Here is an 18,550-nt window from a genome sequence, read left to right on the forward strand (position 1 = left end):
TGTATGTGAGAGTATAGTGGACAGGAGACGGTGAAGTGGCTGTATGTGAGAGTATAGTGGACAGGAGAAGGTGGAGTGGCTGTATGTGAGAGTATAGTGGACAGGAGACGGTGAAGTGGCTGTATGTGAGAGTATAGTGGACAGGAGAAGGTGGAGTGGCTGTATGTGAGAGTATAGTGGACATGAGAAGGTGAAGTGGCTGTATGTGAGAGTATAGTGGACAGGAGAAGGTGGAGTAATTGTATGTGAGAGTATAGTGGACAGGAGAAGGTGGAGTGACTGTATGTGAGAGTATAGTGGACAGGAGAAGGTGAAGTGGCTGTATGTGAGAGTATAGTGCACAGGAGAAGGTGAAGTGGCTGTATGTGAGAGTATAGTGGACATGAGAAGGTGAAGTGGCTGTATGTGAGAGTATAGTGGACAGGAGAAGGTGAAGTGGCTGTATGTGAGAGTATAGTGGACATGAGAAGGTGAAGTGGCTGTATGTGAGAGTATAGTGGACAGGAGACGGTGAAGTGGCTGTATGTGAGAGTATAGTGGACAGGAGAAGGTGAAGTGACTGTATGTGAGAGTATAGTGGACAGGAGAAGGTGAAGTGGCTGTATGTAAGAGTATAGTGGACAGGAGACGGTGAAGTGGCTGTATGTGAGAGTATAGTGGACAGGAGAAGGTGGAGTGGCTGTATGTGAGAGTATAGTGGACAGGAGAAGGTGAAGTGGTTGTATGTGAGAGTATAGTGCACAGGAGAAGGTGAAGTGGCTGTATGTGAGAGTATAGTGGACATGAGAAGGTGAAGTGGCTGTATGTGAGAGTATAGTGGACAGGAGACGGTGAAGTGGCTGTATGTGAGAGTATAGTGGACAGGAGAAGGTGGAGTGGCTGTATGTGAGAGTATAGTGGACAGGAGACGGTGAAGTGGCTGTATGTGAGAGTATAGTGGACAGGAGAAGGTGGAGTGGCTGTATGTGAGAGTATAGTGGACAGGAGAAGGTGAAGTGTTTGTATGTGAGAGTATAGTGGACAGGAGAAGGTGAAGTGGTTGTATGTGAGAGTATAGTGGACAGGAGAAGGTGAAGTGGTTGTATGTGAGAGTATAGTGGACAGGAGAAGGTGAAATGGTTGTATGTGAGAGTATAGTGGACAGGAGAAGGTGAAGTGGCTGTATGTGAGAGTATAGTGGACATGAGAAGGTGAAGTGGCTGTATGTGAGAGTATAGTGGACAGGAGACGGTGAAGTGGCTGTATGTGAGAGTATAGTGGACAGGAGAAGGTGGAGTGGCTGTATGTGAGAGTATAGTGGACAGGAGACGGTGAAGTGGCTGTATGTGAGAGTATAGTGGACAGGAGAAGGTGGAGTGGCTGTATGTGAGAGTATAGTGGACAGGAGAAGGTGAAGTGACTGTATGTGAGAGTATAGTGGACAGGAGAAGGTGAAGTGGCTGTATGTGAGAGTATAGTGGACAGGAGAAGGTGAAGTGACTGTATGTGAGAGTATAGTGGACAGGAGAAGGTGGAGTGGCTGTATGTGAGAGTATAGTGGACATGAGAAGGTGAAGTGGCTGTATGTGAGAGTATAGTGGACAGGAGAAGGTGAAGTGGCTGTATGTGAGAGTATAGGGCACAGGAGAAGGTGAAGTGGCTGTATGTGAGAGTATAGTGGACAGGAGAAGGTGAAGTGGCTGTATGTGAGAGTATAGTGCACAGGAGAAGGTGAAGTGGCTGTATGTGAGAGTATAGTGGACAGGAGAAGGTGGAGTGGCTGTATGTGAGAGTATAGTGGACAGGAGAAGGTGGAGTGGCTGTATGTGAGAGTATAGTGGACAGGAGAAGGTGCAGTGGCTGTATGTGAGAGTATAGTGGACATGAGAAGGTGAAGTGGCTGTACGTGAGAGTATAGTGGACAGGAGAAGGTGGAGTGGCTGTATGTGAGAGTATAGTGGACAGGAGACGGTGGAGTGGTTGTATGTGAGAGTATAGTGGACAGGAGAAGGTGAAGTGGTTGTATGTGAGAGTATAGTGGACAGGAGAAGGTGAAGTGGTTGTATGTGCAATTATAGTGGACAGGAGATGGTGAAGTGGTTGTATGTGAGAGTATAGTGGACAGGAGAAGGTGAAGTGACTGTATGTGAGAGTATAGTGGACAGGAGAAGGTGGAGTAATTGTATGTGAGAGTATAGTGGACAGGAGATGGTGAAGTGACTGTATGTGAGAGTATAGTGGACATGAGAAGGTGAAGTGGTTGTATGTGAGAGTATAGTGGACATGAGAAGGTGAAGTGTCTGTATGTGAGAGTATAGTGGACAGGAGAAGGTGGAGTGGTTGTATGTGAGAGTATAGTGGACAGGAGAAGGTGAAGTGGTTGTATGTGCAATTATAGTGGACAGGAGAAGGTGAAGTGGTTGTATGTGAGAGTATAGTGGACAGGAGATGGTGAAGTGGTTGTATGTGAGAGTATAGTGGACAGGAGATGGTGAAGTGGCTGTATGTGAGAGTATAGTGGACAGGAGACGGTGGAGTAATTGTATGTGAGAGTATAGTGGACAGGAGAAGGTGAAGTGGTTGTATGTGAGAGTATAGTGGACAGGAGAAGGTGGAGTGTCTGTATGTGAGAGTATAGTGGACAGGAGAAGGTGGAGTGGTTGTATGTGAGAGTATAGTGGACAGGAGAAGGTGAAGTGGTTGTATGTGAGAGTATAGTGGACAGGAGAAGGTGAAGTGGTTGTATGTGCAATTATAGTGGACAGGAGAAGGTGAAGTGGTTGTATGTGAGAGTATAGTGGACAGGAGATGGTGAAGTGGTTGTATGTGAGAGTATAGTGGACAGGAGATGGTGAAGTGGCTGTATGTGAGAGTATAGTGGACAGGAGAAGGTGGAGTAATTGTATGTGAGAGTATAGTGGACAGGAGAAGGTGAAGTGGCTGTATGTGAGAGTATAGTGGACAGGAGAAGGTGGAGTGACCGTATGTGAGAGTATAGTGGACAGGAGAAGGTGCAGTGACTGTATGTGAGTATAGTGGACAGGAGAAGGTGGAGTGACCGTATGTGAGAGTATAGTGGACAGGAGAAGGTGAAGTGGCTGTATGTGAGTATAGTGGACAGGAGAAGGTGGAGTGTCTGTATGTGAGAGTATAGTGCACAGGAGAAGGTGAAGTGGTTGTATGTGAGTATAGTGGACAGGAGAAGGTGAAGTGGCTGTATGTGAGAGTATAGTGGACAGGAGAAGGTGGAGTAATTGTATGTGAGAGTATAGTGGACAGGAGAAGGTGGAGTGACTGTATGTGAGAGTATAGTGGACAGGAGAAGGTGAAGTGGCTGTATGTGAGAGTATAGTGGACAGGAGAAGGTGGAGTGACTGTATGTGAGAGTATAGTGGACAGGAGAAGGTGAAGTGGCTGTATGTGAGAGTATAGTGGACAGGAGACGGTGAAGTGGCTGTATGTGAGAGTATAGTGGACAGGAGATGGTGAAGTGGTTGTATGTGAGAGTATAGTGGACAGGAGAAGGTGGAGTAATTGTATGTGAGAGTATAGTGGACAGGAGAAGGTGGAGTGGCTGTATGTGAGAGTATAGTGGACAGGAGAAGGTGGAGTGACTGTATGTGAGAGTATAGTGGACAGGAGATGGTGAAGTGGTTGTATGTGAGAGTATAGTGGACATGAGAAGGTGGAGTGACTGTATGTGAGAGTATAGTGGACAGGAGAAGGTGCAGTGACTGTATGTGAGAGTATAGTGGACAGGAGAAGGTGGAGTGGCTGTATGTGAGAGTATAGTGGACAGGAGAAGGTGGAGTGGCTGTATGTGAGAGTATAGTGGACATGAGAAGGTGAAGTGGTTGTATGTGAGAGTATAGTGGACAGGAGAAGGTGAAGTGACTGTATGTGAGAGTATAGTGGACAGGAGAAGTGGTTGTATGTGAGAGTATAGTGGACAGGAGAAGGTGAAGTGGCTGTATGTGAGAGTATAGTGGACAGGAGAAGGTGGAGTGACTGTATGTGCAATTATAGTGGACAGGAGAAGGTGAAGTGGCTGTATGTGAGAGTATAGTGGACAGGAGAAGGTGCAGTGACTGTATGTGAGAGTATAGTGGACAGGAGAAGGTGGAGTAATTGTATGTGAGAGTATAGTGGACAGGAGAAGGTGGAGTGGCTGTATGTGAGAGTATAGGGCACAGGAGAAGGTGAAGTGGCTGTATGTGAGAGTATAGTGGACAGGAGAAGGTGAAGTAGCTGTATGTGAGAGTATAGTGGACAGGAGAAGGTGAAGTGGCTGTATGTGAGAGTATAGTGGACAGGAGAAGGTGAAGTAGCTGTATGTGAGGTGATAGTGGACAGGATAAGGTGGAGTGGCTGTATGTGAGAGTATAGTGGACAGGAGAAGGTGGAGTGGCTGTATGTGAGAGTATAGTGGACAGGAGAAGGTGGAGTGTCTGTATGTGAGAGTATAGTGGACAGGAGAAGGTGGAGTGGCTGTATGTGAGAGTATAGTGGACAGGAGACGGTGGAGTGGTTGTATGTGAGAGTATAGTGGACAGGAGAAGGTGGAGTGTCTGTATGTGAGAGTATAGTGGACAGGAGAAGGTGGAGTGGCTGTATGTGAGAGTATAGTGGACAGGAGAAGGTGGAGTGGTTGTATGTGAGAGTATAGTGGACAGGAGAAGGTGGAGTGGCTGTATGTGAGAGTATAGTGGACAGGAGAAGGTGGAGTGGTTGTATGTGAGAGTATAGTGGACAGGAGAAGGTGGAGTGGCTGTATGTGAGAGTATAGTGGACAGGAGATGGTGGAGTGACTGTATGTGCATTGATAGTGGAAAAAGGGGGTAGGCAAGTTTGTCATTTCATATATTAGAGGAGACATGACTATTCATCTTGTTATGAAATACACAGTTAACGATACACTGAAACAAATCACTTACATATGCCTTTTGTCACTCACAGGTGGTGTTCCCATGGATGACCCCCAAGGAAGATGTCTCTACCTGTTTCCTGGACAGGACCTATGATGAATGCGAGTCAGCTGGGGGCTTAGTGTGAGTAGCACATGTTAAATTGTACTTACTGTATCATTTATTACCACAGCTTGGAGGAATCTAGGGAATAGGCCAGCCACCCAGAATTAGCTGGTTCCAGCGGGTCCTCCTGTTCTCTGTCAGAAAAAGTGACCACTGCAGTGCTCTGTAGCGGCAGTGGTCATGTGGGGTAAGCCCGCACTTGTGCTGAGTTGACCAGTTCCCTAGAACAGCTGTTTACTCTCCTACAATAGGGTCACCTGGACTTTAAAGGGGTAATCTGCCGCTAGACATCTTAACCCCCAGCGATCTCGGGCCGGCACAGCATCATTCTGAACATGGAAGCTTGGAGCTTCCGTGTTTGTGACGTCATACCATGCCCCCTCCATTTATGTCAATGGGAGGGGATGTGATGGCTAGTATATTGGAAAGTACACCAGTCTGAATTTATGCTTCAGAAATGTAATAAACCAATATCAACACAACACTCCAACATTGAAGAAATGATTATATGTCTATGGTAACTTCACATTACAGATAACTTCTCTGTCCATAAAACAGCGGATTCAACATGCTTGTGCCCCAGTATAAACTACAGAAACATTCATCTCTGGTACTCCTTTCTACTTCTTGGGTTCGTAGAGAGGTACTGAGGGTTTGTCTGCTTTAGGTTCTGATTCTTCTCCCGTTATTACTGCTAAACGGACCATAATAACAAACAAATGCGAAAGGATGCAACAGAATGCCATTTGTCTGTTATTGTAACAGACTATTTAAAACAAAAAAAAGGACATGTGGCATCCTGTTGCATCAGTTTTCATCCTTTTGCATCCATTTCCATTTGTGTCAGTTTTTTTTTTTTTTTGCTCACATCTCTTCTGAGCATGCTCAGAGGTAATAACTGATCAAAAACGGATTGGAAAAAACTGATGCAAATGGATGACATTCAATGCTCATCAGTTTTCCATAGACTTCAATGTTAAATTTATTGTATCCCTTTTTGTTCTTTGATGGAGAAAAAAATACTGCATGCACCATCTTTACTCCAGCAAAAAAAACGCAATAGAAAGCAAATGGGTGCAAACGCGTGACAAAGGACTGGAAAAAAATCCCATTGACATTAATGGGATCCTTTTACAGTCATTTGCAACCTGTTTGCACAAGTATCAAGCAGATTGCAGAACGGGCATGAATTAACGGGGACAGACAGCCGTGTGAACAAGCCCTTACCTAGGACATATGCAGTTTGCAGGTCAGAGATTCCTGCAAACTTTGTTATGTTCACCCAACCACCCAGCAACAGGTGATGGGTAGATAAGTACACACCTATGCTCTGTACCTTCTACCTAGCTGCTTTAAATATAGTGTTTAGCAGAATGCCCTTTGACGCCACTTTAGAGGTCGCTGCAACTCTTAAAGAATGTGTGTTAAAACTTTTTGTGTCAATGACTGCATTGGTCATAGCAAAAAGAATCCAACCTCTTATCACCTTAGCAGTTGCCTTTGTAACTGGAGCTCTTAATTTCCATTATCCATATGGATAAATCAGAGTTTGAAAGACCTCCTAAATATCTCAGGGGTTCTATATCCCATGTTGAGGTGTATTTAGGGACTATGGGGGAGATTTATCAAAAATCAGAATATACTTAAGACTACGTAATGGTGCTGTATCCTCTAGGCCCATATGGGGACATTTATCAAAACCTGTGCAGAGGCAAAGTTGCCTAGTTGCCCATAGCAACCAATCAGCTTGCTTCTTACAGTCCTAACCAGGCCTGTGAAAAATGAAAGAAGCAAGCTGATTGGTTGCTATGGGCAACTAGGCAACTTTGCCTCTGCACAGGTTTTGATAAATGTCCCCATATGGGCCTAGAGGATACAGCACCATTACGTAGTCTTAAGTATATTCTGATCTTACTTCTAATGAAAGAAACACTGTTCTGTTCCAGGTGTGTCCTCTCCTGAGAAGTTCTCCCTGCATACATCTGCAAAGCGTGGGAGCTGCTTTGAAGCCTGGCTACATTGCCACGATCTTGCCTATAAGGCTTGTGAGCGCTCTTAGAGAGGGTCTGAAGTGTTTCTTTTGCTTGTACCCTTAATTCTTCCTACTTATCTAAGGGAATCCTCACCTGTAATTGTTGTGTGTCTTAGCTTGACCATAACCCCTTTTATCCACTAGTAAAGGTCTAAGAAGCTATGGTAAAGCTGACTTCGCCATCTGAATTGTAGCAGTCTTCTGGAGAGACCTCCTTTATGGCAAATGCCCTGACTTATACTGTTAGGCCTTCATGTTTGCCCCTGGCAGTATTCTCGGGTCTGGCGCTGGGAACAATATGACCAACTTTTGATACGAAAGGGATGTTTAGTTTGGTAGGAAGGTTTCTTAAAATCTGAAAAGGACTTTCTAGCCCAAAATCTTCCTCTAACCTTTTGTATGAATTCTGGGCCGGACAGGTTCGAGCTCTCCAAATTAGGATATTTGTGGCACTTAGGCACCAAGGCAGACATGCCTATGGCGGTAAGCCAGCGGGCCCTTCTTATGTTAGTGATGTAGTTGATTGTCTGCCCTAATATAAGAACTGCCCAGCTCTCAGCTTTCAGTAAGGTCATTTTGTGAGCCAGCAAAACTCATAAATTGGTACTAGGATTTTCTCCCTCTGTTCTGCCTTTTTGAGCATAAATGAAAGTGGTCCTGCTGCATTAGCAATTTTGAACTGGATGTTCCTCATAATATTATCCGTCAACGCCAAGCTAATGCACCGTAAGACCAGATTGATTTCAGGCACCATTAATGTCAGAATTTCTGGTATGCCAACATAATTCCTTAAAACTAAGTGGTCCTTTTTATTTGTTCTGAAAGCTGAGTGAAGTTCCTCACGTCTGATGACTACGTAATGGCCCACAATAGGGGTTCTTTACCAGCCAACCTCTTTCTGGTCATTTGCAGGTCACTGCTTTGGCCCCTCCTAGTCGAGGCTGCCAAGTGTGTATGGGATTCACATTCCCAGTATACGGAGCGCAGTAGGGATCACTTTGTCCGACGAAGAGCAAAAGGTGCTGCTGACACCCATCCACTGTTGCTGGGTGGCTGCCTACTGTTGAACAAATACCATTTCAGTTAGTAAAGCACATGTCTCTACCTATCCTATACACATAATAATTATTATTTTTTATAGCCTACACAAATTCTGTAGTGTTGTACGCTGTTCACTCAAATTGTCCCTAAATTCATCAGTATGTTTTTGGAGTGTGGGAGGAAACTGCATTCCCCGGAGGAAACCCACGCAAACACGGGGAGAACATACAAACTCGCAGCAGATACCCAATTAGGGAGGAAGACTAATGAATTGTTTGATGCATGTGCCTTTACAGAGGAAGAGGTTCTACATTTGCTGTCTAAAAAGTTAAGACAAATAAGTCACAGGAGCCTGATGGGATACAAGAGTCGTCCTGGAAGATTGGAAATTATCAAATTGGAAATTATCGTGCCCATCCACAAGAAAGGTAGTAGGGAGGAATCAAGCAACTTTAGGCCAGTAAGTCTGACATCAATAGTGGAGAAATTAAAGGGGTATTCCAGGAACTTTGTTTATTTGACTATGCTACAGGGGCTGTAAAGTTAGTGTGTAACACTCACATTTCTGAAGACAGTAACCCCGGTGGATGTGGATCCGCTGGACCTGTGTGGCAGATGACTCGGACCGTACCAGGGAGCGGAGTCTAAGGTGCCGCTGGTTTTCACCAGAGCCCGCCGCAAAGCAGGATGGACTTGCTGCTGCAGGCGGTACCCAGGTCGCTACCCCTGGCACGGCTCGACCACACAGGCGACTGAGGAGATGAGAGGCACAGGAGGGATAAGACAACTCATAGTCTGGATAGCAGAAGGTCAGGGCAGGCGGCACAGTAGCGTAGTCAAAGTGAAGCAGGAGTTCAGTAGGCAGGCAACAGAGGAGCAAGGTCAAGTCACAAGAGCAAGAGATCTGATACACGGCAAGGCAATACAGAGCAACGCTTTCTCAAAGGCACAAGGCAACAAAGATCCGGCAGGGAGGGTGGAGGAATTTATAAATGAGCCACAGTTGGATTCGACTAATGAGCATACTGGCCCTTTAACCCCTTAACGACGCAGGACGTATATTTACGTCCTGCGCCTGCTCCTGCAATACCACACATCGACGATCGATTTTTAGGTGGAAAATTGAGAGGTTTATGATTTTTATAAGGTAAGGAGGAAAAAACAAAAGTGCAAAAACGGGGTTAAACCTTAAAGCTCTGGTGCGCGCGCACCCTAGGGGACGGGGACACGCACGCTGGAGCAGAGAGGCAGAGGCAGGAGAAACACCCGGAGAGTGATGGACTGGGGCTCGCATGCGGGCACGTCCCGCGATGCGAGTCCCAGCCCCGTGGGCAGCAGAAGGTAAGGGGACCATGCACTCAAGGCCAGCGTGTGTGGCCGGAGCGCATAACGTAACATTACTCCCCCCTTTGGTCTCCCCCTCCTTTTACGAGAGAGAAAACCCCTTGAGAAGGTCACGGTCCAGTATGTTCTCCTCAGGCTCCCAAGATCTCTCCTCAGGACCGTAACCCTCCCAGTCAACCAAAACATTTTTTTACCTCTCACAGTTTTTGCAGCAAGAATCTGTTTAACTTTGTAGACATCAGATGAGCTGGAGAAAGGTGTGGGGACAAGATTCTTCTGAGAGAACCGGCTTATGACAAGAGGCTTGAGGAGCGAGACGTGGAAGGAATTGGGAATACATAATGTAGAAGATAGACAGAGTTTGTAGGAGACAGGATTGATCTTTTGTAGAATCTGGAAGGGACCAAGGTAGCGGGGACCGAGCTTGTAACAGGGGATCTTGAAGCGGATGTACTTGGATGAAAGCCACACCATGTCACCAGGAGAGAAGGACAGAGGAGGTCTTCTACCTTTATCCGCTTGAGCCTTCATGCGTGAAGAAGCCTGGGACAACGACTGTCGGGTCTGTTGCCAGATGGTGGAGAAGTCACGGACCGGCTCATCAACAGCAGGCACACTGGAGGAGACTGGGAGAGGAAGAGGAGAACGGAGATGGAGTCCGATGACAACAAAAAAGGGGGACGACCTTGTGGACTCGGAATTCAGCCCAGGGGAGAAGGTCGACCCAATGATCTTGGCGAGCAGAAACAAAATGCCGAAGATAAGTCTAGAGGATTTGATTAACCCTCTCCACCTGACCGTTGGACTGAGGGTGGTAGGCCGAGGAGAAGTCCAGATTGATGTCCAGACGGTTAGAAAGGTCTCGCCAGAACTTAGAGACAAACTGCACACCCCGATCCGAAACGATATGCTGAGGAAGACCATGTAAACGAAAGACATGCGACAAGAAGTACTTCGCCAGCTGCGGGGCTGAAGGAAGACCTGGTAGAGGAATGAAATGAGCCATCTTGGAAAACCGATCTACAACGACCCAGATGACAGTGCTATTATGAGAAGGTGGCAAATCGGTGATGAAATCCATGGCAATATGGATCCAGGGAGTCTCTGGAATGGGTAAAGGCTGTAAGAGTCCTGCAGGTCTTTGTCGAGGAGTTTTGTCACGGGCACATGTTACACAGGACCGAACAAAATCAGAAACATAACGTTCAAGATGGGGCCACCAGTAGTGCCGGGAAATAAGAAGTAGAGTCTTGCGTATTCCAGGATGTCCTGCTGTCAAGGAAGAATGACCCCATTTCAGGACCTTGCGTCTCAATCTGGTGGGCACAAGAATTTCCCCGGAGGAACTTGCTGAATCTCGGCAGGAGCTTCAGGAATCAAACGGTCAGGAGGAATAATATGCCTAGGCGGAGTCCAAACCAATGACGTCAGAGGACCTGGAGAGAGCATCAGCCCTAATGTTCTTGTCTGCTGGACGGAAGTGAATGAAGAAGTTGAACCTAGAAAAGAACAGTGACCATCTTGCATGGCGGGGGCTCAAACGCTAAGCAGACTGAAGGTATGGAAGATTCTTATGATTGGAGTAGATGCTGACCGTATGAGAAAAACTTCCAATAAATGTCGTCATTCCTCCAAAGCTAGCTTGATAGCAAGGAGTTCACGATCTCCAATGGAGTAATTCCTCTCAGCAGGAGAGAAGGTGTGGGAGAAGAACCCACAAGTTACACTCTTGCCATTGGCGTTTTTCTGAGTGAGAATGGCACCTGCTCCAATAGATGAGGCATCAATTTTTAAAGCAAAGGGCCTCTCCGGATCAGGTCTTGTAAGCACGGAAGCAGAGGCAAATGCAGACTTTAAACAGGAGAAGGCCTCTTGAGGCCAAGATTTAGGATCAGATGCCTTTTTTAGTGAGAGCCACCAAGGATGAAAAATGTGGGATAAACTGACGATAATAGTTAGCGAATCCCAGAAAGCGTTGAATAGCACGTAGGCCCATCCAATACTGCAGACAACTTATCTGGATCCATCTGCAGGCCCTGATGAGAGACAATGTAGCCAAGAAATGGAAGACTAGATTTCTCGAACAGGCATTTCTCCAGTTTGGCGTAGAGATGATTCTTCCAAAGTCGCTAAAGAACCAGACGAACATGAGTACGATGCTCCTCTAGGTTGGAAGAGAAGATCAGGATGTCATCTAGGTATACGTCAACACAGGTGTAGAGAAGATTACGGAAAATATAATTGATGAAATCTTGAAAAACGGCTGGAGCATTGCAGAGACCAAAAGGCATTACAAGATACTCAAAATGTCCGTCACGAGTATTGAAGGTCGTTTTCCATTCATCTCCCTTGCGGATACGAATGAGCTTCTACGCACCGCGTAATTCCAAACTTGGAGAAGACCTTGGCACCACGTAGACGGTCAAAAAGTTCACGATAAGAGGTAGAGGGTATATCCTCCCACGAGGAGGAGTGCTACCAGGCAGAAGATCAATAGGGCAGTCGTAAGGACGATGTGGAGGCAGAGACTAAGCCTGTTTCTTGCAGGAAACGTTGGAGAAATCTTGGTAAGGTGGCGGCAGGCCAGGTAAAGGAGGAAGAAACAACTTTACACAGAACAGGTTTGGAGGCAAAAAATTTGACAGGATTGTTCCCAGCAAATTATTTCTCCAGTTCTCCAATCCAGTTGCAGGGAATGGCGTTGCAGCCAAGGAAGGCCAAGAAGAATCTCAGAAGTATAGTGTGGCAGAACATAGAATTCAATCTTTTCTTTATGCAATACTCCCACTTGCATGATGAGAGATTCAGTACGGAAGTGAAACTTACAGTCCAGATTTTGTCCATTAACAGAGGCAATGAACAAGGGCTTGGCAAGCCGAGTAAGGGGAAAATGATACTTGTGCTGCATCAATAAAGTCACCTGCTGATCCAGAATCCAAAAAAGCTGTAGCACTGAAAGAAGACTTGGCCGAAGCGAAGACTTGTACAGGAATAGTTAAGTGTGGAGAGGTAGTATTCATATCCAGGGACGCCTCTCCCACGTACCCTAGGTGCGGGCCCATGCGGGTTTACAGTCCATGAGAAAGTGCTCCAGGCTAGCACAATACAAACGCAAATTCTCATTGCGTCGTCGTGACCTCTCCTGTTGCGTAAGACGAGAACGATCTCCTTGTATAACCTCTTCGGCAAGAGGTGCAAGAAACTGAAGAGGTGGACGTTGAAACACGGGTGTCAGGGGGGCAGATTCCCTCTCTAAGCGCAATTCCTCCTGTCTCTCGGCAAAATGCACATCTGTCAAAGAAGGAGGATCACGTGCTGCAAGGGCATCTTTAATCCTGCTTGACAGTCCTTTTTTGAATGTGGCATACAAGGCCTCATCATTTCAGGCAAGTTCAGAGGCTAGAATGAGAACATCATAGTCACCAAAGGTAGAATTCCCTTGACAGAGGTTCAGCAATGCCGTCTCAGCTGAAGATGCACGTGCGGGTTCCTCAAAGACACTGTGAAATTCTGCCAAGAATGCCGGCAAATTGGAGGATACTGGATCACCACAGTCCCAAAGGTGTGTAGCCCAACCCAGGGCTTTTCCGGACAGTAGACTAATGACAAAGGCCACCTTACTGACATGAGCTCCAAGAGCATGGAGCACTGTGTAACAAAGCCTCTGCCCGACTTGGAATCCCCATTATACTTGGAAGGCAAAGGCAGGCACAGCTTGGAGCCAGAAGACACTGCAGGAGCTGGAGGTAAGAGTAGGCCAGATTGTGGTACCTGCTGCTGTTGTAAGGCCAAAAGCTGTTGCATCATGGCAGAAAGTTGAGAAAATTGCTGCGCCTGTCGGGCCAACTGCTGTGACTGACGTACCACATCGGAGGGAAGATCAGCGACTTCAGGCAGGGGTACCTCAGCGGGATTCATGGCTGGATTTGACTGTAACACTCACGTTTCTGAAGACAGGAACCCGGGTGGATGTGGATCCGCTGGACCTGTGTGGCAGATGCCTCGGACCGTACCAGGGAGCGGAGTCTAAGACTTGTTGCTGCAGGCGGCACCCAGGTCACTACTCCTGGCACGGCTCGACCACACGGCAAGGCAATACAGAGGAAAGCTTTCTCAAAGGCACAAGGCAACAAAGATCCGGCAGGGAACTGAGGAGTTTGGAGCAATTTATAAATGAGCCACAGGTGGATTACACTAATGAGCGTACTGGCCCTTTTAACCTTAAAGCTCCGGCAGAGAGGCAGAGGCAGGAGAAACACCCAGGGAGTGACGGACTGGGGCTCGCATTCGGGCACGTCCCGCGATGCGAGTCCCAGCCCCGTCAGCAGCAGAAGGTAAGGGGACCATGCGCTCATGACCAGCGTGGGTGGCCGGAGCGCATAACGTAACATAGTGTAGTTTATAATATAGTGTCTGTACCTGTGTGTGACGGTGGTCTCACAATTTCTCTGTGATTATCGTTATTTTTAACAGCATACAAAATTACTCATGTCTCGAGATTTGCAGTGGGTCGAGACCTTACATCACTAGTCAGGTGATCAGAGGGAGCCTGTCCTGCTTCAATTTTGCAACATCTGTAGGCCTCCTGGTTAGAAAACACTGTGTTTCAATGGGTGGGGTGGCTGGTGTGTGGGAGGAAGGAAAGTGACCTCAAACTTTCAAGCATGGAACTGTGGGATGCATAGTTTAGAGAACGAAAGCAAATAGGAAATACCCAGTTCTGGCAGGTCAGTACTAAAATCACCTTATGGTGGATAACCCATTTAAGGGAAACCCTACTAAAGAATAGGATTGTGGAACATCTAAAGTCCCATGGATTGCAAGATGAAAAACAACATGGGTTTACTTCAGGGAGATCATGTCAAACAAATCTTATTGATTTTCTTGATTGGGTAACTAAAATAATAGATAGCTGAGGAGCAGTAGACATCGTATATCTAGATTTTAGTAAGGCTTTTGACACTGTCCCACATAAAACACTTATCAATAAACTACAGTCATTGAGCTTGGACTCCCATTGTAACGGGTCATGGATTCTCTGGGCCTGTGTGGATGATGACGTGAGCCGTGCCAGGGAGCGGAGTCTAAGGTGCCGCTGGTTTTCCCCAGAGCCCGCCGCAAAGCGGGATGGTTTTGCTGTAGAAGGCGGCACCGAGGTCGCTACCCCTGGCACGACTCGTCCATCGTCCATACAGGTAGCTGGGAGGTGGCGTAGCACAGAAGGAGACTGTCAGGACGTGGCAAGATGGAAGTAGGTCAGGGCAGGTAAGGTAGCAAGGAACAGGTACACAGTAACAGGAACACAGACTTTCGCTATGGCACAAGGTAACCTAAGATTTGTCAGGGAACCAAGGAAGGAGCTGATATTTAAGGACAGGGGACCGGTGTAGATACTTGATTAATTGAGCACTGGCCCTTTAAGTGAAAGAGCTCTGGTGCGCGGGCGCCCTAGGAGGCGGGGGCACGCGCAACAGGGCTGTGTGGACACGGAGAGGCGGAAGATGAGGGAGGTGAGTGACGGAGTGAGATTCGCATGCGGGTGCGTCCCGCGATGCGAATCCCAGCCCCGCCAGCAGCGGGGGACATAAGCAGAGATCGCTCACGGCCGGCTTGACCAACCGGAGCGCAGGTGTTACAGTCCCCCCCCCCCACTTTGCCCACTACATGAGGCCAGGGGGTTTCTGGAATAGGCAAAGGCTTTAAGGAACTTGTAGGCTTCTTTCATGGAGTCTTCCGTCTTCTACGGTGAGCAACTGGCAAGGAAGAATGTCCCCAATCCAAGACTTTACGCCTGAGTTTAACAGGCACCGAAGATATCCCAGGAGGAAAAAGATAGTGATCTTGGCAATATTGTCCTCAACAAGTGATTTCACCAGATTTCCAGTTAAGTTGTGGAGAATGACGTTGAACCAAGGAAGACCAAGAAGAAGCTCCGAAGTACAATGTGGTAGCACATAAAACACAGTTTTTTCCTTATGCAAATTCCCCAATTGCATGACAAGGGGTTCAGTGCAGAATTGCACCTTACAGTTCAGATTTTGTCCATTTACAGAAGAAATGTAGAAAGGCTTGGCAAGACGCGTCACTGGAAGACGGTGTTTATGGACCTGGGAAGCACCAATGAAGTTACCAGCGGAACCGGAGTCCAAAAGAGCAGAAGCGATGAAAGACGTCTTGGCAGAGGAAAATACTTGAACTGGGGTGGTCAAGCAAGGAGAGGTAATATTAACATTTAGGGAAGCCACTCCTACTGGTCCAAGTTGAGAACGTTCTCCCGGATGCGGAGGACGTATAGAACAGTGCTCCAGACTGGCACAATATTAGCACAAATTCTCATCGTGTCAACTGGCTTTTTTTTTCTGCTGTGTTAAGTGAAAACTGTACACTTCCATAGCCTCTTCGGCAAGAGGCAAAGCAGAGAGTAGGGGTGGATGTTGGAACACGGGGGCCAGACGAGATAAACCCTGCGTTCGGGCAGGTTCTTTTTCCGGAAGAAGTTCCTCCTTTCGGCAAAACGCACATCAGTTCGAGTGGCTAAATGGATACGTTTGCCCAGGTTAGCCAGAGAATCTCGCGCCGTGAGAGCATCCTTGGTTCTAGAGGAAAGTCCTTTTTTAAAGGTAGCACACTAGGTCTCGTCGTTCCTCGAAAGATTTGGTCTCCTGACAGGTTCAAGGAGACCGGATCTCAACGATGCCAGAGAGGAGTTGCCCAGGCCAAAGTTTTTCCAGACAGTAGACTGAACACAAATGCCACTTTAGCACACTCCGTCGGGAACAGATCCGCCATGAGTTCTAGATGGATAGAACACTGTGTCACAAAGCCTCTACACAGTTTGGGATCTCCATCATACTTTGAAGGCAAGGACAAACGAAGCTTGGTCCCGGAGGAAGCTGCAGACACAGGAGGAGGCTCAGGAACAGGTGGCTGCTGGCTGCTGAGTGGCAAGAATCTGTTGCAACATGGCTGAGAGTTGATTTAGTTGTTGCGACTGACAGGCTAACTGCTGCGACTGTTGAGCCACGAGGGTGGGAAGATCCGAGACATCTGGTAAAGACACCCCATCGGGATCCATGGCCGGATCTTACAGTAACGGGTCATGGCAGGTGGTGGATCCTCTGGGCCTGTGTGGATGATGACGTGAGCCGTGCCAGGGAGCAGAGTCTAAGGTGCCGCCGGTTTTCACCAGAGCCCGCGGCAAAGCGGGATGGTCTTGCTGCGGCAGGCGGCACCCAGATCGCTACCCCTGGCATGACTCATCCACACAGGTAGCTGGGAGGTGGCGTGGCACAGAAGGAGACTGGCAGGACATGACAAGATGGCAGTAGGTCAGGGCAGGTAACACAGGTGAAGGGTAGGTAAGGTTGCATGGAACAGGTACACGGTAACAGGAACACAGACTTTCACTATGGCACAAGGTAACCAAAGATCCGGCAGGGAACCATGGCAGGAGCTGATATTTAAGGGCAGGGGACAGATGTATAAACTTGATTAATTGAGCACTGGCCCCTTTAAGTGAAAGAGCTCCAGCGCGCGTGCGCGCCCTACGAGGCGGGGCACGCCCGCCGAGGCTGCGAGGTCACGCAGAGGCAGAAGATGAGGGAGGTGATTGACGGGCTGGGATTTGCATGCGGGCGCATGCCGCGATGCGAATCCCTGCCCCACCGGCAGCGGGGACATAAGCAGAGAGTGTTACACCCATATTGAGTGGATTAGGCAGTGGTTGAGTGACAGACAACAGAGGGTTGTAGTCAATGGACAATATTCAGAGCAAGGTCTTGTTACCAGTGAGGACCTCAGGGATCTGCACTGGGACCAATTTTGTTTAATATCTTTATTAGTGATATTACAGAAGGTCTCGATGGTAAGGTCTTTTTGCTGATGACACAATGATATTTAACAGGGTTGATGTTCCTGGAGGGATATGCCAAATGGAAAAGGATTTAGGTAAACTAGAAGATTGGTCAGAACTCTGGCAACTGAAAGTTAATGTGGATAAGTGCAATATTATGCACCTGGGGCAAAAAAAAACTCGGGCAGAATATAGAATATTTGACACAGTCCTGACCTCAGTATCTGAGGAGGGGGATTTAGGGGTAATTATTTCAGAAGACTTAAAGGTAGGCAGACAATGTAATAGAGCAGCAGGAAATGCTAGAAGAATGCTGGGGTGTATAGGGAAAGGTATTAGCAGTAGAAAAAGAGAAGTGCTCATGGGTGTATAGGGAGAGATATTAGTAGTAGAAAGAGGGAAGTGCTCATGGGTGTATAGGGAGAGATCTGGCACAGCCAAGGGGTGTGAAGTAAGCTGTATGGGGCAAGTATTGTAGCCCAGGGTCAGGTGTTGTTAACCCCTTCGTGTTCATGACGCCAGGGCGTGGTTTTAACCGAGAACCACCCGAACGGTAGCACCGCTAGTCCTAGTTTAGGCAGGGCAAATTATAGTCCAAGGCCAGGTTAGGGTTAACGGTAGCTTTACTGAGGTAGACAGATGGTACAGTCTTTACAGCTAGGCCAGGATCCCATAGCGGTGACCAGTAACACAGGGGGACCTCACAGCTTGCTGGGACTTGCAGTGACTTTGACAGACTTTAGCACAACCACGCTGACTATAATAGACTTGACCTGACTTAAGATAGTGACAGCAGACAGAGATGACTTGACTTACTGACTTGTGGCTGTAAATTAGGCTTTAGGCCTCCAGATGTGCTGGACACTGGCTCTGAGACGTCTGGACTTAACCTCAACAGAAAGAGAAAAAGAGTAAAAGAGAACGATTGTAGTACCTCCCCCTCTTATAAAGGGGGGCTGAGCAAGGAGCCCATAGGCTAGCTGCGGGTCATCTGGTCACCTGGTGCTCTCTGGGTAACAAAACATGTGACTTTAACATGTGACAACCATTATCATGAGACTAAGAACCACGTGACCATATCAAAGGTCCTTTACATTCAATGTACATCTAATTATTGTTACGCCGAGCGCTCCGGGTCCCCGCTCCTCCCCGGAGCGCTCGCCACATCCTCGCTACTGCAGCGCCCCGGTCAGATCCACTGACCGAGTGCGCTGCGATACCGCCTCCAGCCGGGATGCGATTCGCGATGCGGGTGGCGCCCGCTCGCGATGC

The 18,550-nt window shown here is 47.6% G+C and overlaps 1 protein-coding gene across 3 annotated transcripts in view; it reads left to right on the forward strand.

Annotated features, from left to right (window-relative positions):
• LOC130340387 (uncharacterized) overlaps positions 1-18,550 on the forward strand; it is a 106,471-nt gene that overhangs the window by 64,614 nt on the left and 23,307 nt on the right. For all 3 annotated transcript variants that reach the window (XM_056554171.1, XM_056554173.1, XM_056554172.1), the window contains exon 7: positions 4,936-5,027. In XM_056554171.1, the coding sequence (XP_056410146.1) occupies positions 4,936-5,027 (92 nt within the window). The remainder of the gene's footprint in view (positions 1-4,935; positions 5,028-18,550) is intronic.

This window comes from Hyla sarda, unplaced genomic scaffold, assembly GCF_029499605.1.
Source record: "Hyla sarda isolate aHylSar1 unplaced genomic scaffold, aHylSar1.hap1 scaffold_59, whole genome shotgun sequence".
In the NCBI taxonomy this organism is placed as follows: domain Eukaryota; kingdom Metazoa; phylum Chordata; class Amphibia; order Anura; family Hylidae; genus Hyla; species Hyla sarda.